This window comes from Tiliqua scincoides, chromosome 5 (genome assembly GCF_035046505.1).
Source record: "Tiliqua scincoides isolate rTilSci1 chromosome 5, rTilSci1.hap2, whole genome shotgun sequence".
Classification (NCBI taxonomy): Eukaryota; Metazoa; Chordata; class Lepidosauria; order Squamata; family Scincidae; genus Tiliqua; species Tiliqua scincoides.
This window is the reverse complement of record NC_089825.1, coordinates 52,892,895-52,915,899: the sequence shown is the minus strand read 5'-3', so window position 1 is coordinate 52,915,899 and position 23,005 is coordinate 52,892,895. Positions and strand designations below refer to the sequence as shown.

Below are 23,005 nucleotides of genomic sequence, written 5' to 3'. Positions count from 1 at the left end.
GCCAGAAAAAGCCACAACAAGAGATTATTTAGATAAAGACATATTTGAGGTCGAAGCACATTAGCATCTTTTGGAAAGTGAGCAAGATAATATCTTTGTCCAGAGTTAACACTTAAAAGCTGAGCTATAGATCTTAAAATGTGCAAATGAAATGTTTGTCAGAGCATTTTGGAAAAGAGGCTTGCTGCATAATTTGATTGCTGAGCTTTAAACCATTTCAAGCACATCTCCTGACTTCCTTCCCTCTTTACCAAATGGTATTGAAGAGTCTGGGTGTATAAGGTGGGGCCTGTAACCAGTCCCTGTCAACATCCTGGCTGTGATATTGTGGGTTGGTGTCATTTTCGAGTTGTCCTTGAAGGCAGCCCTGCACAGAATGCATTGCAATGATCTGGTCTGCGGTTCACCCTTGTTTGTTCAGATCCCACTGATTTAATAGAACTTGAGTTTATCAGACTGCTCGAGTCTGTGCCAATTATTCAAACAGCTTCAGGTCAAATTTGGGTCTGCTTCACAGAATCTATGATTTAACAGAGAATTGGTGCTGGAGGGAGAAACAGAATCCAAATATTGTATTCTCCAATTTTACCTTCCCTTCTGTTTAAAATGTAGAATAGGAGAAAGTATTTGTGTTTTTATTAGTTGACTTAAGAAACTAGTTCCTGTGTAGCCAAGAGTGGGGTGGGGTGTGTGTGTGTGTGTGTGTGTGTGTGTGTGTGTGTGTGTGTGTGAAAGAGAGAGAGAGTGAGAGAGAGAGAGTCAAAGGAAGTGAGCAAACCTGACTTGGTTGCTGACCTGATCTGGCCTATTGATGCCCAGGGCTACAGCAGTGCTGAAATGGTTGCTGTTGCATCCAGTGGATACTGGGCAGTCATCAGCAGCTCCTGACATCACCTCAGGGGAAGGGAACATTCATTCCCTTGTCTGAGCTGGTTGTTGACAGACCTAATCCCTTGCTAGTATCCTTCAGGATTCTAGTTTAAGATCTAGTGCAGACTTGAGTCCTGTTTCCAGGCAACGGAATGAACAAACAGCCCAATTTTGAGCTGCCTGGTACCCAGGGCTGCAGTGCCACTGAAATGGCTTCACCTGCATCCAGTGGATGCTGGGCAGTTGTCAGCGGCTCTTGACGTCTCCTCAGGGGAAGGGAACATTTGTTCCCTTACCCTGGGTAAGAGAAGAGGCTTCTCGCCATGAGGCTACTTGACTTCGTGCTGGCTATTTAGCTGGCGCAGAGTAAAGTAGCCTGCATTGGGCTGGGAGGCTCAACACTTTTTGGCTTCACTTTTTGGATCTGGTCTTCACTTTTTGGATCTGGGGCTTTGGATATGGTCCCACACAGAACGCCTCGCTCCCACCCTGGTCCAACCTACTGTTCTACTGCTCGGCGCTTGCAGTTAAGAAATTAATATTTGTCAGGTTTGATTTCAAGTGACGTTCTAAGTCTGGTTGGCCAAAAGGATACTGTATTTCTAATTCTCTGTTTCTTTGCAGGGACAAGTCTGGATCAATGGCTTCAATCTAGGACGCTACTGGCCAGCCCTTGGCCCTCAAATAACGCTCTTTGTTCCCAGCAACATTCTTGTTTCATCTTCTCCAAACAATATAACTGTACTAGAGTTTGAAAAGGCTCCTTGCAGCTCTGGAAAATGTTTGATAGAGTTTGTAGACAGACCCAATATTAATGCAACTGTTCACCGTGAAAGCACTTCTGAGAAGCTGTTCACTCGAGATGTATTTCTGGATCACATATGAATCTTCCAAAGTGTATCTATACATTGCCTTCTCTTGTTCAACAGATCCTCCATATTCTACACACTCAACTGTGGGAATAAAATCAGTGTTTACAAAATCCAGAAGAATGATTAAACTATGTGGCAGGCTGGCAGAAAGTATTAAATAGTACAGGTTGAGTCTCATTATTCACAAAGGTTCTGTTCCCAGAACTCACAGATGGCAAAAGTCACATTAAAGCAAATCCATTTTAAAAACAATGTATTTTTGCTCAGTGATTTAAAAACAGCCTTGCTGACCTTTGTGATGTAAGCCAGAATCATTAGGCAGACAGTCTCTCTCCAGGCACTTAGAAAGGCTTCACTCTAAGCCAGTGATCCCTCCCTTCACCCAGAGCTCAGCACTGGGAAGGAATGCAAAATGATTAACATTTTTTCATGTGCTCAGGGGGAAGAGAGGGGTTGCTTGCCTTGGAGTGAAAGTGTACTAAGTGCCTGGAGAGAGAATGATTAATGGATTGTTAGCCAGCTGCCCTCTCTTGCATTAACAAGGCTATTGTTAAACTACTTTTTTCCTTTAATTTAAAGGGCCCTTCTCATTGTGTTGAGATAAAACCCGCAGGTAAAAAAATCCATGGATAATTAATTATACCTGTATTCATTCTTTTTTTTTCTCCCAGTGAAAGTTTCCTGAAGAACTGCAGGGAAAAAATCTGTCCAGATGTCTCCAGCCTTTCTCAACCTTTTTTTGGCTCTAGCCCCCTAGGAACTCTTCTCAGGTTGCAGGGCCCCCCATCAAACAAGGATACATTACAAACAGATAAACAAAATCATTTATTATTGAATACCAAGTTGGTGGCACCCTTCAAATGTGCCAGGCCTCCCCAGGGAACCATATGCTCCTTGAGAATTGCTGGAAACATATCAATAAGATAGCACTTGTTTTATTAAATGATTGAATGTGTATCATCATCAGGGCTTCTTTCACCTTGTTGATGTTGAAGTGTTGCCTTCTTGCTGTGGCCTTTGCAGTCTAGCCTAGAAAGTCCAGATTCAAGACTTCGTGGAAGATGTTTGAGTATTGGTAACCTTTACTACACAAATGTGAAATAAATGTTTTAAAGACTCTTAAACCAGCCATCTTTCCAGAATTTTCTTGTAAGCTTAACCTGTTTTTCAACATTTGAAATAAAAATTTCTCATATAAAAATCAAAAAGTTGGCATTCCATCATATTTTGTATGTGTGCTGGGTGATACTTGAGCAGTTGTCCAGAATTTATTATCACCCCAATGGCAGTGTCAAGTTTGGCCTCCACTTTCAAAATTACAAACATACATGTTGCGCCATTGCGGGATCCCATCTCCCCCCCCAGGGGGTCTACAGGTGGTCCAGGGTCAACTCGTGACACTTTCCACTTACCCCACTTCGGAAGTAACCACAGAGACCAATGTCCATCTTGATCAAGCCTGTTTATTAGGGTCAGGAGCTTCACATTCATTAGGTCTCTGTTCCCTCACAGAGACCTGTGTCTTGCTCACAGGCAAGGTACAAACCCCACAGGCAGGGAATACAAAAGTCAATTAACTATAGGTAAGTCCACAGAATTAAGGCTAGCCCCAGAGGCCTTACCTCCGGCATAAGCAGGGCCAGGTAAGATGTAGGGGCTTTAGTAAGACCGTAAGTAAGCCTACAGGGAGACCCTGAGGCTGCATGGCGTTCAGCCCCTCAGCTGGCTGCTGAACAGTAGCAATGGTGTCCCAGCCCGGCTTTCCTGTCTGCTACTCTGGTTCCTCTGGCTGTTCCCACTGCATAGGCGTAGTGAGGCCTCCCCGAGCTCCCAGGTGGTTCCACACAGCTTAAGCCCTCCAAGCAGCTCCTTCCTTGGGGATCCTCCTCTGATTGTTAGTGAGGGTCTGGGTCGACCTTCTAAACAGAGGGGCGATTCCTGCCCTTCCAAGACTAGGGTCCAGTACTGGTAAGGCAATGGGTTCACCTGTGCATTCCTAGGCCACCCCGGTGGAGCCTAAGCCCCACGAAGAACCTCTCCCTCTAGCTGCTGGGCTCCTTATGAACCCGGCAGCCTGCCTGTCTGGGTCCACCCCTTCCAGCCATGTGATGTTGGTGCCTACTCCAGAGGAGGTCCCCTGCCTGGAGGCTGTATCCTGGTAGTACTCCCACAGCTTGAGGAGTCCCCTCAAGGAGTACTCCCTCCGCCTGAGGAGTCCCTTACTCCCAAGGAGCCCTTTACCCTTGAGGAGCCCCTTGATCTCAAGTAGACCTGTATCTCCTGGGCCCGGCCCTGGTGACAGTGCAAAAGCTGAACATTCAGAGAAAGGGCTGGGAACATCCTTGAGCCCCTGTGAGCTCCACAAGATCCTACTCCCATGGCTTTTTTACTATAACTTTAATCACAGGAACATTGTAGCACCTGCTGATTTTTGTAGCTGTGAACTACTGTTGCCAACTCAGGCATGCATCCCCACCCTCATATATGAATACCCAGAAAGCTTCTTTGACTTCATGTGATCTTGCAAAGCAGATGGTTAGGTCATGATGAACCTCTGTCTTTACTTTCAATTGTTTCCTTGTTTAGTATTACATACACTTCAAGAGTACAAATTCTGTATGCCATTCAGAGGCACCCACCTGATCAGCAAAAAGATATCTTGTAGAGTCGCACTGTTGCATCATCTACCTGTTCTATGAAACTCCATAAATATAAATCGCTTTGCTGTAGGCAGATCAATACCTTTAGGAAGATGGTCATTGTATTATTCATATGCAAACTTGTAGATCTATTCACCCCCTGTTATCCAATCCAGGGACTGGGAGGAGCAGCAGCAGCAGCAGCGGAGGCAAGTGTGTGAATGGAAGTGGGTAGCAGTGGCATAGCTGGCGGGCAACAGTCCACTTCAGGTGCCACCCTTGGGGGGTAACACCACAAGTGACCAAAGTTGTGGTTGTGAGGACTAATACCATCATGTTATATACCATTTGATGCGTAATTTACAGCAGAATGCAGTGAAACAAACCAGAGTGAAGTATCTCCATTCTATCAGATGTTATGGCCAGAAAACAAAATGCAACTCTTATATAACAAAAAGTTCAATTTTCTTAACTCAAAACAGATCAATGAAACTGATCGTTCAAAGAGCCAATGAGGTGTTATTGGTTCCATGCTGTAACCTATTAAGGTTTTAGCAAGGTGTCACCCTCCCAGGGTGTCACCAGGGTTGGATCCAGTGTTTGTGTTTGGCTGGGCATGAGCAGGTGGGTACACCTGGGCTCCTGGTTGATCTTTGGCCTCTGTGTCCAAGGTTTGCTAGGTGGGTAGACCTGGGCTTCCAACTGGCACCAGAGTTCACTCCCATCCTGGCAGGTACCCTTACCCACTGACTAATTTTGTCATATGAGAGGGTGACAAAAATTTATGGGCCCCGGGGAATCAAATGACCTAGCTACACCACTGGTGAGGGTACCACTGCATATGCTATCTGAGGTGACTGCTTCAGTTGGTCTTATCAAATAACATTACAAATACTTCAGTTAATAAAAGTGTACTGCTTTAAAAAAAAAAAATCACAAAGCAGTTATATAGCAATTAACCTATCCTAAAGTGTCTCACAATCTTAACACAGAAGGAAGACCCTAGCAACAGTCACTGGAAAAAGACACTACACTGGGGTGCCTGGGATTGCTCTCCCACTGCTAATGTAAGAGAAAAGCCATCAAATTTTGCCCAGTTAGCAGTAGCTCTTATTTTCTAATAATGAGAATGGATATTAATAAGGACTGCTTCTCCTTGAGTCAAAACAGATCCACCACCAACAGTGACTTCCTGCATGCTGATGCCTTTGGTAGGAAGAATAGTAGTACTCTTCCCCCCCCCCAAGCTGTCCATCAGCTTCTACACTGAGTGCCTGACTTGTTTCTTCTCCTTTTGAGTCAAAACCGAACTTCTACCAACACCAAATATGTGCATGATCTCTAAGAATCCAAAGAACTGATGCTAATAGTAAGACTGGTACGAGACGTGTGTTTCATCATTAGTCATGGATGCCCTTTCAGAGCAGTGTCAGCAGCAGAGTTTTTTATTCTATGTGCATGGGCATGCACCTCAGCCTTTGATGAACAGGCAGGATTGGGTTGGAGGTGAAAGTGGTCCTCAGAATGGAGCATTCCCACTGAGTCAGAGAGAGCAGGCAGAAAAAGCACCTCCCTTTCCAAGGCTAGAAAATTGTGTGCCCTCCCTTTCCATCCCCCAAGACAGGGGTGTCCAAACTTTTTGACATCGTCTCTCTGACACTGTGTCAGGGGGCCAGGGGAAAAAAAAGAACTAATTTGCATTTCAAATTTGAATAAATTTACATAGATGAATATATTAGAGACAGAACTTATATGAATGAATGAAGGTCTTGCAATAGTTCAAGACCTATAAAAGGCCTTGCACAAAGCAAGGTCAACCTTTCCTTCGCTAGCACTGCTGCTTCACAGATGTGAAATAGCAAGCAGTGGATGGAGCCTTGGCCCGCAGCTCATGCAAGAGGTCAAACAGTCGCCCTCACACTGAGAGCAGTTGCATTGGGCTAGCACAGGCTTCAGCAAGTTTCTGAAGGTTCAGAGGCTCATTGGAGATTGGAGGCTTCCTGAGAGCTGGATCGGGAGTTTCCGAGGGCTGCAAATGGCTCCTGAGCTGGGGTTTGGGCACCCCTGCCCTAAGAAAAGAGAAGAGAAGAAAGAACCTCCAAACAGGGAGATTGCAGGCAAATCAAGTTGTTGTTCCCTGGCTCAGCAGCCTCTGCCTCCATGGGCCCTGGATGTACACCCTTCTGACCTTATTGATTCTCTCCCATATGTGTGTACCTGCATGAATACTTTTCCAGGTTGCTAGTCGGACAACAAAATCTGTCTAGTGATCAATTTTTTTAAAAAAGTGCACATTGAGTTCAATGGGGAGTTAAGCATCACTTAACTGTGATGTGTTCAGCATCACTCTCCCATTCTTCCATTGAGAATAACGAGACCTGAAAATACATAACTGGCTGGATTGTGCTTTGTTTCTTTTTATATTGGTGAGTGACATTAGATTAAAAGCAAACGGCTGAAAAAAAAAAGTTGCTGCTATTTTTTTCAACACCAAAATCTGGCATAAGCTTTGTTTTACACCATTTGGTGCCCTTTGTTTATTTTGTGCAATTAACATTCTTCATTTTTCTTTGTGAAACTTATATCTTGCCCCTACATGGGACTCCCAGCCTGGTTCCAGGGTACTTAACTTCAGTATCAGATGGTCCCAGTCTATACTATACCTAATACCCTTCATTATAAAACAAAATCTACACCAGTCATTTCATTCAAGGCATCAGGAATTAAGTTTTGGTTATTCAGTTTCTCTGCATGTTGTGCAAGATAGACATGCATGAATTCAAGTATATGCCCCCCCTCCAAAAAAAAAGACAGAAAAACATGTTCAGTGCAGGCAACTCCATCCACCATTCCACTTACTCTGTTTATGCCCTGGAGCAAGCCTGAAACAGGAGAATGAAGCTACTGTCCCTTGTATAGTGCTTTTAGTTCTTAAACAGACAGTATGGGCTCTTCAGTTGAGAACACTGGTTCCCAACCAGTGGTCTAGAGACCGCAGGTGGTCCAGGAGGCCCTCAAAAGTGTCCACGAGGTCTCAGGAAAAAAGAATTGCTTTTCATCAGTTTCGGTGTCTCGCTGAGTGAGCAGTTCCCCATGGACCACCAGAGAGGGTGGAGATTAGACCATCTGCAGCTGGCAGCAAAAGCAGCAAACCACAAATCTTCTCTATAAATAATAAATCTTTTCTAATTGCAAATCTTTTCTAATCCCCAAACCCATGTGGGTGAATCTGGCGTGGGTGAACCTGGAAACCCAGGAGGTGAAGGGAGCTGTGCTCCTCTTGCCTCTGGAGGCTCTTCTGAAGTGCACAGGGGCCATATGCATCTGCCCATGGCCTCTGCAGGCTTCAGAATGAAGCCCAGAATCGGTTAAAGGTGACTTCTGGTTTTTGGTGAAAACCGGAAATCACCTTTAAATGAATTTGGGCTTCATTCTGAAGCCCACAGAGCCCATGGGCAGATGCACATGGCTTCTGAAGGCTTCAGAAGAGCCTTGGGACCAAACAGAGCTCAACTCTGGTTGGGTTCAGGGGAGGGGGAACCAAAAACCGCGGGTTTGGAATACCCGCAGTTTTCATTATCTGAAGAGTTCCGAGAACAGAACCCCCTGTGGATAATGAGGACCACCTGTTTTACAAATTTGAATGTATTTTTAGAGTTGCATGTGGTCCCCGACAATTCCAACTTTTGCCTCAGTGGTCTTCAGTCTCCTAGAGCGGGGTGCCCAAACCCCGGCCCGGGGGCCACTTGTGGCCCTCAAGGCCTCTCTGTGTGGCCCTCAGGGAGCCTCTAGCCTCCAATGAGCCTCTGGCCCTCCAGAGATTTGTTGAAGCCCACACTGGTCCGATGCAACTGCTCTCAGCGTGAGGGCAACTGACCTCTCGAGTGAGCTGTGGGATGAGGGCTTCCTCCACTGCTTGTTGTTTCACATCTGTGATGCAGTAGCAGCAGGAAAGGAAAGGCCAGCCTTGCTTTGTGCAAGGCCTTTTATAGGCCTTGATCTACTGCAAGACCTTCATTCATTCCTATAAAGTTCATCTTTAATATATTCATTTATGTAAATTTATTCAAATTTGAAATGTAAATTAATTCGGCCCCCAACACGGTGTCAGAGATATGATGTGGCCCTCCTGCCAAAAACTTTGGACACCCCTGTCCTAGAGGTTGGGAACCACTGGTCTAGAAAAAGGTGCCTGAGGGGGGCGACATGATTTAGAAATACAAAATTATGCAAGGGATGGATAAAGTGGGTAGGGGAGTGTTCTTTTCTCTCTCACACAACACCAGAACCAGGGGACATCCACTAAAATTGAGTGTTGGGAGAGTTAGGACAAAATAAAACATTTCTTTACCCAGTGTATAATTAGTGTGTAGAACTCCTTGCCACAGGGTGTGGTGTTGGCATCTGGCCTGGATTTCTGCAGGAAACGTCCATCACAAGTTACAAGCTGTGATGGGTATGTGCAAGCTCCTGATTTTAGGCTACCTCAGAATGCCAGATGCTGGGGGGGGGGACCAGGATGCAGGACTCCTGCCATGTGCTCCTTGAGGCATCTGGTGGGCCACTGAGATACAGGAGGCTGGACTAGTGGCATGATCTGGACTGGCTGGGTTTTAGGCATGATCCAGCTGGGCTTATCTTATGATTTTATGCAGTATGTATTTGTGGGATGTAAGGAAGTTTCTACTATATGCTATTTTGGCTTTACATGCCAACCTCAGAACGTAGCCCTTGCGAAAGACTGCACTTGACTTTCACATAGCTTGGATAAACATCCATAAATCTCTCCTTTTTTGCAGTAAATTTGTGTTTATTTAACAATGTTCCTTATTAAGAAGGCACTCTGAAAAAAATGTACATTTCTGAGGCGAGCAATTCATCATCACTGACACAAAGACAGTACACATAGCAGGTTTGGTGAGAGGGATACAGACTCGTCTGTTGGCTATGAGGAAATCACTTGCCCTTGTTGAAGTCCCACTTGGAAATGTGGTAGTCCTGTCTTGTGTGGAAAAGTCACAGCCCCTGTATACAGTATATAAAATCCAGGTTTGGATTCCTGCATGCAGTTACACTCACATTGATATTTTCATTTCATGGGATTTGCATGCATAAATTATCTTACCAGCCCACATTCTGTGAAGCTGAGAGATATAAATGAAGCTGATAATTTACAGAGGCTGACAGGGAAGCTGAAAAAACTAAAGACGCGGAACTGTTCAGGACACAAAGTGAGGCAATGCAACAACAACAAATGAACACTTTCTTTGTAACTATCAAGATTGTCCTAGGCCACAGGATAAGAATGGGTGGGACTGTGGTTTTACTGAACTGATGAAAAACTCTGGTCTCTGACAGGAGAAGAAAAATCCCAAGATAAGAAAAGACTTCACAAGAAAACTTGCTTATGACTTGGAAGGAAACTTGAGAGACAGTGACTGGGTTTCTCTTCTCTTATCTGATACTTAAGATAACCATAGAAGATTATTTGGGGAGTAAATTCATATGCTTAGAACTTGGCATGGTTGCAATCGTGGATGGGACACAATGTAAAATATCCTTTCATGTCATTTCCAAGTTGGTTCTTACTTTCCCTTTCTCCTTTTCCCTTCAAAGTTTTCACATGAAGGCAGTGCTTATTTGTCAACATACATCTGCTGGGTTCAGCAAAGCAAATGGATCCTTGTTCTGATGTGTGAGACAATGCTGTGTTTTGTCCTGATTCCCCGGGAGACCATTTTGGGATCTTCAGAGAGGCTTTTCATCACTTGTAGATTGAGTATAGAATGAGCTAGAAGACTCGGCATGGAACGTGTCAGGAAGACCACAGTTTTTAAGGAGCAACTTAATGTATTTCTTGAACTTTTGTCCCATAAAGAAGTAGATAATTGGGTTGAGGCAGCAGTGAAATAAGGCCAGGGTTTGAGTCACTTGAGATGCATAGTCTAGGAATTTGCTGGTGAGACATCCTGTAATAATACCTTCATCAACCAAGCATTCTAGGAAAAGTACAATGTTATACGGTGTCCAAAACAGGACAAATATAACCATAACAGCAAATATCATCTTCACGGCCTTTTTCTTCTTTTCATTTCTGCAGTGCAGCAAGGTCATAACTATCCTTGTGTAGCAAAAAAGCATGACCAGAAATGGAATCAAAAGGCCAAAAATGTTGATTTCCAGAGCAGTGAACAGGTTCCATCTCATGCCATTCTTAGGGTAATCCGATTTGCATGTGGTATGATTATACTCATCCAAAGCAGTACTAAATATCAGCCGTGGGACAGATGCCAAGATAGCCACCAGCCATACAACAAGACTAGCAAGAGTGCCATAATTGACAGTTCTGGCTTTTAAAGCAAAGACAACATGAACAACTGCAAGATATCTATCAATGCTCATAAGCATGATAAAATTTATCCCACTGTAAAATCCAACTTCATAGGCCCAAGAGATGAACTTACAAAGGCCATTGCCAAAGACCCACTCATTAGCCGCATAATAAGACCAGAAAGGAAGAGCAAATACGAAAAGCAAGTCAGAGAAGGCAAGGTTGAGCAGATAGATGTCAGTCATGCTCTTCAGTCTTTTGTATTTGAACAGGACGAGGACAACGAGGGTGTTTCCTGCCAAGCCAAGCAAGAACACCAGGGAGTAAAATGTGGGAATATACCATGACCCAAACTTCACCACTTCTTCTTTGTTGCATGGTTCTGGGTCATCATCATATAGAGTGCCATAGGAGGAATATAGAGGGTATTCCTCGGTGGTGTAGACTTCAGCTGTAGGGCTCATATTCTTTTTGAAACCTAAACATAAGGATAAAGTGTGTCAAAACAGGAAGTCAATCTTTCTCTACCCAAGGTAACTTAGGCCTGCATTCTCTACACATGTTCATGGCAGTAAGCCCCATTTCTCACAGTGGAACTTACTTCTGAGGTGACATGCATAGGACAGCACTGCTAATCAAGAATATCTTTTTTTTAAAGTTTTTAGAAAGCACAAGAAAATGAGACCTCAGAGTTGAGAAATGGACAGCTTGTAGAGAGCTGGTGTTGCATAGCAGCAATGGCAATTCAGGGTGGGCCCAGCGCTATGTTTTGCACCTCAACATGCCGTGTAAGTTGCCCCTCCCCCTTGTTGTCAGAGCCTCTCCAGGCGGCAAGAGCAAAGGCAAGGCGTCTGCCAGTAGTGGCGCCAGTAGTGGCTCCAAAGGGGAGAGGAGGGACAACTTACACAGCGCGTTGAGGCGCCCTGCAAAACTCAGTGCTGTGCCCCCCTTCAGAAATGCCACTGCACAACTGTGAACCTTTGCATATTAAAACAAATTAACTGCATATTTGTCAGAAATATCCCTATTATAACATTTATCAAATTGAAAGCTGTTTCGGTATTGCTATTTAAATACAATATATGTCACAAAATATTTTTTTACATTTTAAATGTCATTACCACATGCCGCTGTTCTTGGAACGGTCCACATGGCAGAGGAGTATCAGTATTTTATTTTTAGTTCTTCAGAGCTTTGCAACCCCCTTCCAAGTTGCTTTGGCAAGTTCCACTTCCTCTAGAGACACCTGGTATGTGCAGGAGTGGACAGGCTCACCACACAATAATTTCTGCAGTGTAGGAGACGCTTCTCCAGTTGCTGCTGCCTCCTCTACCCCATGTCCTCCTTGGCCAACCTACCTTTTTCAAAGGACAGTGTCTGGGCTACCACAGAACCACATCTACAGCCAGTGCACTGCTACCCCAGCTATCTCCACTTCCAGTGGGGGTCAAGCCATGCAGGGCAGTGCGCCACAATCTCAGTGGAAATGATGGCACCCCACATACTGCAGAAGGATCTACAAGACCAAATACTACTTGCCTTAATGTGAAGGAGAAAAGCACTGTTTTATAGGTCTGAAGATGGTGTTCAATACATGATCTGATTTCTTTTCTTGGTGGTCCCTGAGAAAATAATTCTAGTACTGAGCTTTTCAGAGAGCCAGAGCCTAGGAAGTGGCCAATCTATGCAGATTGCTGCAAAATAATCCCCAAAACTGATAGCTTGCCATGCGTCTCAGGAAACCACCATAAGATATTGATTTTGAGGTTTTGACTGGGGAGTGAAACTCTTCCCCATGACAACCCACACCACATTTTAATGGTGAGTAAATAGAAACAGCCACTATTAGCTTTAACCACTTATCGCTTCATTAACTAAATAAAAATTTCCATTGTTCTTCTTCACCTTGCTGTATGTATGTGTGTGTGTATATATATATAATCAACAGACTGGTAAACTTTTCAGCCTTCTTAATGAAGAGTTCTGTGTAGCTTAATAGCTTCCATACTTACACACCAACAGATTAAAAAAAAAATTGTGAGCCATGTTTGACATTTTGCAGATGGAAAGATGATATAGAAAATATGTTTTAAAAACGAAATAGGTGCTCACACCATAGACTAAGGGCGCAATCCTAACCCACTTAGGGCAACCCAGTGTTACCCAGTACTGAAGTAAGGGCAATGCAGCTCTGAGGTAAGGGAACAAACATTCCCTTACTTTGAGGAGGCCTCCATGAGTGACACCCAACTGCAGGATGCAGCACATGTCCCATTGGCACCGCTATGCCGGTGCTGGAAAGTTGGTTAGGATTTGGGCCTAAAATATTTAAATCCTCCCCTATATCTCTCTCCTGCACTCAGGTACCTCCTTCAAATGCCCAATTTTCTTAACCATCCCAGTCTCATGTTTGGGTTGCCAAATGACTAGGACAAAAACCTTCCTTCCATGCTTTTGTGCCAGTAGTAGCATTATCAATCTGCAAGGCACAGAAGCAGGGAGAAAAACGTATAACCAATTATTTTCTGCCAATGAACTATAAATAGAGCTAGTCGGACCAGTCCAAAGGTTGGCACTAGAGAACCCTGTGGGATCTCTAGTTCTCCTCCATGTGAACCCTGATCCTTGGAGCCTTGTGATCCCTTGTGATCCCTGACCCTTGGAGCCTTGCTCTCGCATAACTCATGTTGGATTCCTTCCTTGTCTCCCTCAGAGTTGTTTCCAGTGTTTTGCCTGGTGGATTAAGCACTTCCTTCCCTCCTTTTGCTCCTTCCCCAAACCCTAAAACTTTCCCTTCTACTTTCCTTTTGCCTCTTGCCATTCCGCAGTATTGCAGGCATATTTGACAACAGTGATACAGATGCTACTTCAGCCAATGTTACGTGGTCCCATAAATATCAAAGAATATTCCCATGGATAGAGTCACCCTCTTGCAGAGCCTTGTAGTTTTCAAATAGTACAGTCTGCAACAATGTCCAACAGATAGAGCTTTTCCCATCATCAGTGCATCTCCATGCTGTCCAAGTTAAATTCCATCCTGCTAACAGCCCAGAAGCCCTGTGAGGGAGGTCAAGGGGAAGGAGGCAATGCTATTCATGGGAACACTCTTCCATAATTGCAGAAGGATACTGTGCCTTTAAAAGATAAAGGACAGGCAAAAATTCAATTGTGGCAGCAGCATGCAGATGTGTCACAGGGAAAGCTTCACCTCTGCTAGCACCAGGTTGCAGGGGCCTTGGAGCAAAGCTCTTCACTGGGCCTTGCACAATACCCTTTCACTGTGATGGGGCACTGGGTGCTACTGCTACTATGGGTAGCAGTAGAATCTGGGACTGCTTGGCCAGCAGGCCTCTGATGACCATGGTTGCTTTCCATCACCACATCTAGCTTTACCTGTTGAATTTTTTGTCATACAAGCAGCAAATGGCAAAACCACAGGAACTCTGCCAGAAGCCAATGCCTTTGCCATGAAAACGAGTTCGTTCCCTTTTACTAAGGGCCAATGTGTCTAGATGACCAAAATCTGTGACTTGATATCCCATCTCTTAAACTTCAAAAAGCAGCCATGGAAAGGATGGTATGGGAAGATTTGCGTCACGATTGCTGCACTGAGGGAGGGGGATTAAGTGCCCCCCCCCGCACCATTTTCTCAGTGAAATAACCCTCTCCCTGAAATTCCTATGTGCAATTCAGGAAAATGCACAAGTGTTTATGCAAAGAAAATTAAAGATAGTCTAAGGGCACAATCCTAACTAGGTCTACTCAGAAGTAAGTCCTATTTTGTTCAATGGGGCTTACTCTCAGGAAAGTGTGGTTAGGAAAGAGTAAGCCCCACTGAACAAAATAGGATTTACTTCTGAATAGACCTGGTTAGGATTGTGTCCTCAGTCTAGCTTGGTCCTTAAAGATGTTAGTCTCTAGTTCAACAAAAGGTACCACCAGCTGCTTATCTAGGAAGAAATTATAGTTGTATTCATTCGTTCATTCATTCATTCATTCATTCTATTTCTATCCTGCCTTTCTCTCCGAAGGACACCCAATGTGGCTTACAAAAACATTAGAATACATATAACAAACTTGTTATAAAATACACAAAAAAGAAATACACGCTGATCAGCATACCTACAACGTAAGTTGTTTTCACCTTTTGTCCTTTTATGAAAAAGAAACCCGAGGCAAACTTTATGGGAAAGGAGTCCCATTAAATTTTGAAGAACATTTTCAGTTAAACATGAATAAGACTGGGTTGCACATGGTGAAGTGGCAGAAAAAAAATATCATAGTGTCGTAGAATTCAATAGAATTACTCCTCAAATGTAGAAATCCCTTAAGCATCTTTATTATTGCAAAGGTATGTGAGGATGCTGCTTTGCTCTGAAAAACAACTAACACCAGCTCTGCTTAGGTCCAGTAACATCCATAATTTTCCAGTTAAAAACAATAGTAAAATAGCACAAATGTCATTCATTCATTAAATTATGCATTTCAGTACACACAGGCACACAATCTACACACAGGCACTCCGAGGCCCACAACTTACATAGAGCTTGTTTAATTGTATCTGAAGAAAATCAGTCATGACAACCTTCCATTGAAATGAATGGGATTTAATGAGTCCCAACTCTCATTGGTTAAATGGTGCTTTGACAGAACTTTCTTTGGATACAACTCATTAGGTTTCCTTCAAATATACCTTTTTACCTCTTCAAAGCGATGTGGAGAAGTGCCTTGCCGAAAGGCGCCAGGTCTTTTGCTTCTAAGAAAGTGGTGGCATGTGTGAGACAGACTGCATAGAGGTACTGAGGATATATGTTACTCCTTTGATGTTACATGCCATGAGTAATTACTTCCTTTTATGAATGCCAGATGATAGCACGTTCTGAAATGAGTTACAGTTATAAATGTCACCAGCCCCTGAGCTGCAAGGTTGTTTTCACTCTAGCACCGTTATGCTGCTGAAGCATTGCTTTGTCTCAAAGGGGTTACAGTATGAAAACAATACAAGGTAGACATAGGTAACAGTGACTTCAGGAGAGAGGGGACATAGGGAAAGTCAGATATGTCAGGATATTTAAAATATTTTGTTAAAAATAAATGGGAGCTTGGGTGTTCTGTTTTGTTCTGAGAGACTAACTTCCCCACTACACGTGGGTGAAGTGCATCACAGCCTGATTCTGGGCTCACCCCTTGCCTGTAGGTCAGTGATCCTCTACAGAGAACTGCTTCTAACTTTAGCCTTTTGTGCAGCCTGAAACACCAGAAACCTTCTTTCCTCATATTCTCCCCATTTTCTGCCCTTCCCAACACCCCTAAAAACCTCTATTTCCTGGGAAGTCTATCTAATGCCCTATGTTCCCTTTCCCCCTCGTGCCCCCGGTGTTTGCTGTGTCCTTTCTTTTTCTAAGGAGTTATTCCCTGCTCCCCTCTTCTCAGGGCCTTTTATCAGGGGGTGTAAAGTTTATTTTGTGCCCCTTCCCAAAGGAAGGGGGCCAAACAGGGTGGGGGGAGGGTGGTGACAGCTGAAACAGAGTCCATGTCTGGAGTCCAGGTCTGCTGGACTTCCTAATTTGGATCCCCGGTCAGCGGAAAACCACACTCACTCCTGTCTCTCTTAAATCTTTTAAATATAGAAAAACACTGCAGAAAATTAGCATCATCATATTTAGGCGCACACTAGAATTGAAAGTGTCCTTTGTGTATCACAACTTACTTCTGCAGCTGCGCCCCTAAGCTCCTATACACTTCTTCGTGGTAAGCAGATCCCCAAGCCAAAGAGCTACTGTAGCAGGTCAGTTTCCTCCCAGATTTGACGCTGTGTTAAGGAGTGTCATGCATGCATTTCTTGACGGTGCATACGGCTTCTGGCAGCAGCCACAACCATGCCCACAGTAGTGCCCCCAGCATCCCACGTGGGCAGCAAGTTCAAGTGAGATAAGAAAATGTAAGATCCCAGGAAATGTCTGGGCCCCCTCCTTTGGGTCCCCTTTTGATACTCGGCCTGGGTACAAATTAGCCCCTTTATCTACCTCTCATGGACGCTGCCTTTCCTCATCTCGCTTGTGTGAGTTTCCTTCCACTTGTGCTTCTTAGGATCCAACCCACTGTGTTTGAATGGGCATCAGGGGATGGGGTGAAGGGGTGGGGAAGTTCAGGGAATGGTCTGAAGTTCTGTGGACTGGCACTCAGTTGAGTCTTCTTTCAGGTTCTGTCCCTTTCTCCATTGCCCACCCTGGTATCAGATGTTCAGCTTGAAGCCCAACTGAACTGGTGTTAGAAGAAGGTGTGTATACCTTCCCCAGAACAGTACTCCACTTTCATCCCCGTCCTCCTCAAGAACCACCAAACAACTGGGCTACCAACACAGTTAGAAACTGGCTTTTCAATATAGGATTATCTGTTTTTTTTCCTGCAACCCTAACAGGTTGCAAAGGGAAAAATCTTTCATTTGAAGTTACGTAAAACAAGATTTCCCCTCATTTTGGAAGTGAGGGGCAAGTTTTAGAAACTTTACATGAAATGAAGGCAGTGATATAAGAACTCCTTTAAAGCTTTTGTGAAATGTATCACGAGGGGAGACTGTTATGTATGCAGGATCAAAATCCTGCATAACCAATTGGCCTAGTCTTATAGCTGGCCAATAGGGTGGTGGATTGAAATCCTTCTGTCCGATTGGCCCTCTAGTTTAGTGTTTCAACAGCATCAATCATGGGGAATCTGGGCAGAGCTAACGGGTATAAAGCCAGGGGTGTTTGCCTTGTGTTTTTATTGCCAAGTTCTGTTCTGGAGATGAAATAAATGTATTGAGCTATTTTCCTCATGCCTTCCTTTATTCACATGGACCCACTATTTAACAGATACAGTATTTCTTTACACTTGATGTTGAGAGAAGAGGTTTGTAGAAATTAGAACATGCTTTCCTGCCCATTTCTCCTGCTTCCATCTCCTGCCTTCCACTGCTTGGTTCCTTGCCCTATACTTCAAACTGCTTCATGATTACTACTTTCTGTTCACCTGTTTGCATGAAGCCATCTGAAATAGTCATGTGGTGTGGCAAGGTTGGAGTGGAGGAGAACAGAGGAGCCCCAGCCTGTCTTTCTGTTACTTTCTCCAGGAGTCCCATATGGAACCATGGGGTGGTGGCCAGGAAAGTAAGTAAAATTTTTCTTACCTCCCCCAACCAGCCTGGTTCCTGATCAGTGCAGAGGATGCAGCCGATCCAGGATAAGACCGGGCTTTAAGACTTTCCTAAATTGTTTTAATGCTGTTTTCATCCACTGTTCTTTCTTTTATTGTTGTTTGTACTATATTTTATTGTGTTGACTTATAAACTCCCCTGAAAATGTTTTGACTGAAGGGTGAGATATAATTTGCAGAAGAAATCAAAGAAATAAATTTGAGCATTTAAATAAATAAATGGGGTACAAGCCATGATGTGTATGCGCAACCTCCTGATTTTAGAAATGGGTTATGTCAGAATGCCAGATGCAGGGGAGGGCACCAGGATGAGGATGAGGTCTCTTGTTATCTGGTGTGCTCCCTGGGGCATTTGGCGGGCCGCTGTGAGATACAGGAAGCTGGACTAGATGGGCCTATGGCCTGATCCAGTGGGGCTGTTCTTATGTTCTTATGTTCTTATGAGCTGTTTTCTACTTTAGACAAGCCACTTGGGATGACACACTGGATGTTCCATTCCTGGCTCTCCAGTTCTGACAAGTGAGTTAAATTATTTAATTCTTCCAACAACAGGAGTCACTGTCACTTAGCGAAACTGTAGTAATTTGGAAAACCCTTTCGGAACCCTTCTAGCTTAAGCAAGGAAAATATTTTTTTTTTCTTCTCAGCTAGAAGTTCTGGGCTTCAACCACCAGAGGGCCTACTTTGCCCTTTACAGTAAACACTTTCATTTGTAAACACTAATACTGTATTTTCAGAGAAGTAGTTAAAAATCCTCTGAAACTCCAGTGTACATTATGTCAGCTCCTGATATTTTTTCTATAACTAGTCATGCACCTAAATGGAGTGGGTGAAAATAATTATCAGTGGGAATATGTGATTGTGTTTTGAGTTTAAACACACACACACACACACACACACACAATTGCATGATTTTATACTGACCTCTCTCTCTCTTGCTCTCAATTTATATATAAATTGATTAATTTTAATGTTCATTCAGCCTATTAGATTAGTAGTTTAGTGTTTCATTTCCCTGAGGAAAACAGACCGTGATAACTGGATCCGAGAGGCTGGGTTTTAGAAAATACACTGTCATTTAGCTTGAAAATGTTGGTGTAACAGCTTAATCTATGCACATAGTTAGAAGTCTGGCATAACTTATTCTGTGTTAGAAATAAAAAAGGTAGACCCAGGCCAAAGTGGCCTACCTCACAGGAGGAAAGATCCAAGGAAGGTCACCAGGCTTCCCCAAACATCAGTGATGGGAAAACCCAGCGTGGGTTTTCTAGAAGTCTAGAGTCTCTCCCCCCCCCAACTCAACTAAAAAACAAGCCATAATAGGGGCAGTTTCCGAGTCACTAGTTGCCCTTTTGCAACTTGATAAGACTTGAGTTGAGTTGCCCCCCCCTTTAAAAAGCCCGCCGCAGCTCTGTGAAGGGAAACAGGGCTGCTGCTGGTGTGTGTATGTCGGAGTTCACTTTAAACATGTCCCAGCTGTCCCCGCCCTTCTGTAAACAGGGCAGGAGGGGTGGGAGGGACTGTGAGAGATGGTGGAGGGGGGGACAGAAGTGGCAAGAGGGAGGAGGGTCACAAGCAGCAGTTGCAAGGCTTACCAGGATGACCTGATCCTTGGCAGCTCTACTCAGAAGTAGTCCCACTGCAGCTTCATTCAATGAGGCTTCCTCCACCCAAGTAACAAGGGACCATCTCACAGCAGCCATGCGGTGAAAAGCATGATTGCTATGAACTGCCTCTCCCCCTGCTTCCTTGCCTCTTCCCCCTCCCTGGGGTTCTGCAGCCAACTGTAAGGCAAGAACACCTTGGCTCCTCCTTCTGCCCTTCCTCAGCCAAAGAAAATACCAGGCTGCCCATCCTTCCTCTAATGATCATCTAAAGCAGGGGTGCCCAACCCCTGGCCCTGGGGCCACATGCGGCCCTTGAGGCCTCTCAATGCAGCCCTCAGGAAGCCCCCAGTCTCCAATGAGCCTCTGGCCCTCCAGAGATTTGTTGGAGCTCAAACTGGCCCAACGCAACTGCTCTCAGTGTGAAGGCAACTGTTTGACCTCTTGCGTGAGCTGTGGGATGAGAGCTCCCTCCACTGCTTGCTGTTTCACGTCTGTGATGCAGCAGAGGCAGCAAAGGAAAGGCCAGCCTTGCTTTGCACAAGGTCTTTTATAGGCCTTGAGCTATTGCAAGACCTTCATTCATTCGTATAAGTTCATCTTTAACATATTCATTTATGTAAATTTATTCAAATTTGAAATGTAAATTAATTCTTTTTCCCCCCCGGCCCCCAACACAGTGTCAGAGAGATGATGTGGCCCTTCTGCCAAAAACTTTGGACACCCCTGATCTAAAGAAAAGAGAACCCACTCCCCCCTCCAGCCCTCTGCAAAAGCAAACATTAACCCTTCCTTGCCTCCCAAATGGAACCTCCCTGCAGCTTGCCTGGTCTTAATGATAGCCCATGAGGTTTTTCACGTCGCAAAAACAGTAAGCAAGCACACCCAGACACAAGCGAACTTGAGTCAGCATGCGTGGGGATGAGTGCTGAATCAGGGGGCCCCTGACTTGAGTGTTTTTCTGAGTCTTCCACGCACATGACTCACGAGTTCACAAATCAGCGAAAAACACGCATTTTCATGACTCGAGTTCAAGTCATCCGAGTCGAGTTCCCAACCCTGCCAATCATTACAACCGCAGCAGTTTGCAGCTCTTCAAAGACATGCTAGAGAAATGTGGTGGACAAATGAGAGACAGATTTAGCCTGACTAAATAATGCAGTATATTTATACTTATATATATATATACTTATAAGAAGTATAAGATGCAAATTATCATGTCGGGGGCTTCCATTTTGCAGACAATCTCCTTTAATTCTATTGGCTTCAAGAGAATTTGAGGAACACAATTTCACAGGCTTTCATTGGGTTTGAATATGAGTGTCCAGACTCCAGAAAATCTTCTGTGCCTTCAACTGGCAAACCTTTGCATGAGACTTAAAGCACAATCCTGTGCACATCTACTCAGCAGTTAAGTGCCACTGAGTTGAATGGGACTTACTCTGATGTAAGTGGGTATAGGACTGCAATCTGCCTCAAAGCTATGCAAAGCAAGCAACAGTCCTTAGGTTTGCAGAACCATAAGGTATTGTAAAGGAACTGAGAGAGCAGGAAGACATCCTTCCTATTACTGTTGCTTGATCATTGTTTAATTAAACCCCATTCAAGCATGGCCTTTGTCCTACAGTCACTAGGTGGCTTGCTTGCATCATGCCTGAAGTCTGAACAGAGCTGGGTTCCCTTCCTCACTTTCACTCCAAAACACTGAAGCAAGTTGAAAGAGGAATTGTCTGTTCCTGCAGCTTCAAGAGGTGAGTGTCTTTCCCCCAACTGGAAGAGTCAGAGACAGACAACAACTTATATATGCGGAATATCTAATAACAAATCCAGAACTCATGAATAGGAATGCCTTGATTTGATGAACACAGAGTCTTATTGTAATGGAAGATCAGAAGATCATCAGGTGGATGATGTGGTGTTGACAGTGATTCCCTGTTTTGACAGCTGTTTGACAGCTCTGGGAAGGGCAGGGCTGGCTCCACAGCTGTAATCAATCAAGGCCAATGGAGACCTGGATGGACACCTGAGCTTCATTTGACCTTGATGGGACTTTGAATGGACTGAAGGGATGGCTCACCTGAGCCTAATTTGGAGCTAATGAGGTAGCTCACAGCTGAGCTGCATTTGAATCATGAGACATCCAAGGATAAAAGGCAGCTTTGGGAGGAGACAGGGCTACCTTGACCCAGGACCAAGAGCGGGACGCTGACCCAGCCGGAAGCTGGACCCTGACCCAGGACCAAGAGCGGGACCTGACCCAGCCGGAAGCTGGACCCTGACCCAAGACCAAGAGTGGGACGCTGACCCAGCCGGAAGCTGGACCCTGATCCAGGACCAAGAGTGGGACGCTGACCCAGCCAGAAGCTGGACCCTGACCCAGAGCGAGGAGCAGGATGCTGACCAGAGGGAGGACCCTGACCCAGAGCCAGAAGCGGGACGCTGACCCAGAGGGAAACTTGGATGGACCCACACTGGGAGAAGGGGACTGCCAGAACTCTGCTGGAGACACAGAAGAGAGGACTGCCAGGACCCTGCTGGAGGAGACACTCTGCTGGAGAGGACACTGCTGGAGAGGAGGCACTCTACTGCAGAAGATTGGACTGGGAATACTGGACTGGGAAGACTGGACTGTGCTTTGGAGACTGGATTGGACTTCGACTGGAGGCTTCAGACCTCTACCCACTAAGTTAAGTGGAGTTTTGGGGAGGGAAAGCCTCTGGACAAGAGGACTTGCAGGGAGTGTATGTGTTTGTAGCAATAAATTCTTGTTAATTGCTATAGATTTCTGTGTTTATTCCTTTGCACACTACAGCTGTTGTTCTTGGGAAAGGGGTTGTTAATTAGCCAAAAAGTGGGCATTAGAAGGGAGTTGAGCTATTTGGCAGAACACTTATGGCATGTTACAAACTAATTTATTTCATCATAAATTTTTGTGGATGCCTGACAAGTGCCTTCACTGTACTTGTCACTGTCCATTACAGCTATGCCATTGCTCACATGTTCCACTTCCTCCAGGAACACCCACTGTGTAGGGGCAAGGCAGCTCATTACATATTCATTCCTGCAGTGGGGGAGTGGTGGCAGCTGCCACCTCCTGGTCTCTACTCTCTTGTGTGCCTTCCATGCTCAACCTGCCCTCTTTCGAAGGGCAGAATCCAGGCTGGCTGGCTGAGATGTTTTACTGCCAGTGCACTGCTGGCCCAGCTATGTCTACTCTCAATGGGATCAGACCAGTGCTGCACAGTCTCTGTGGCAGCAGTGCACTTCACACAGATGTGGAATACTCTACTCAGCAAGTACCAGTTGCCCTACTGTGAAGGACTACTATTGGTACTCACAGGAGCAACCCAACTTTGAGGCTGACCAAAGTGCTCCATTTGGGTGGTAGATGGGGGGGGCAAAGTTGTAGGTGCTGCCTCATTGCCATGTCCCCCAGCCTGCAGCCTGCCCAGCAGAGTCTCTGAGAGGAAGTTTATCAGGGGGTACACAGTTTCT

The 23,005-nt window shown here is 44.8% G+C and overlaps 2 protein-coding genes across 3 annotated transcripts in view; one reads left to right on the top strand and one right to left on the bottom strand.

Annotated features, from left to right (window-relative positions):
* GLB1 (galactosidase beta 1) overlaps positions 1 to 2,927 on the top strand; it is a 44,542-nt gene extending 41,615 nt beyond the window's left edge. For both annotated transcript variants that reach the window (XM_066628453.1, XM_066628452.1), the window contains exon 16: positions 1,495 to 2,927. In XM_066628453.1, coding sequence (XP_066484550.1) covers positions 1,495 to 1,755 — 261 coding nt within the window. In that variant the 3' untranslated portion in view covers positions 1,756 to 2,927. The remainder of the gene's footprint in view (positions 1 to 1,494) is intronic.
* A 7,202-nt stretch (positions 2,928 to 10,129) lies between these two features.
* Positions 10,130 to 11,176, bottom strand: CCR4 (C-C motif chemokine receptor 4). Its single transcript, XM_066628574.1, has one exon. It carries the CDS (start codon positions 11,174 to 11,176, stop codon positions 10,130 to 10,132), a length of 1,047 nt encoding a protein of 348 aa, XP_066484671.1.
* Positions 11,177 to 23,005: the final 11,829 nt, after the last annotated feature.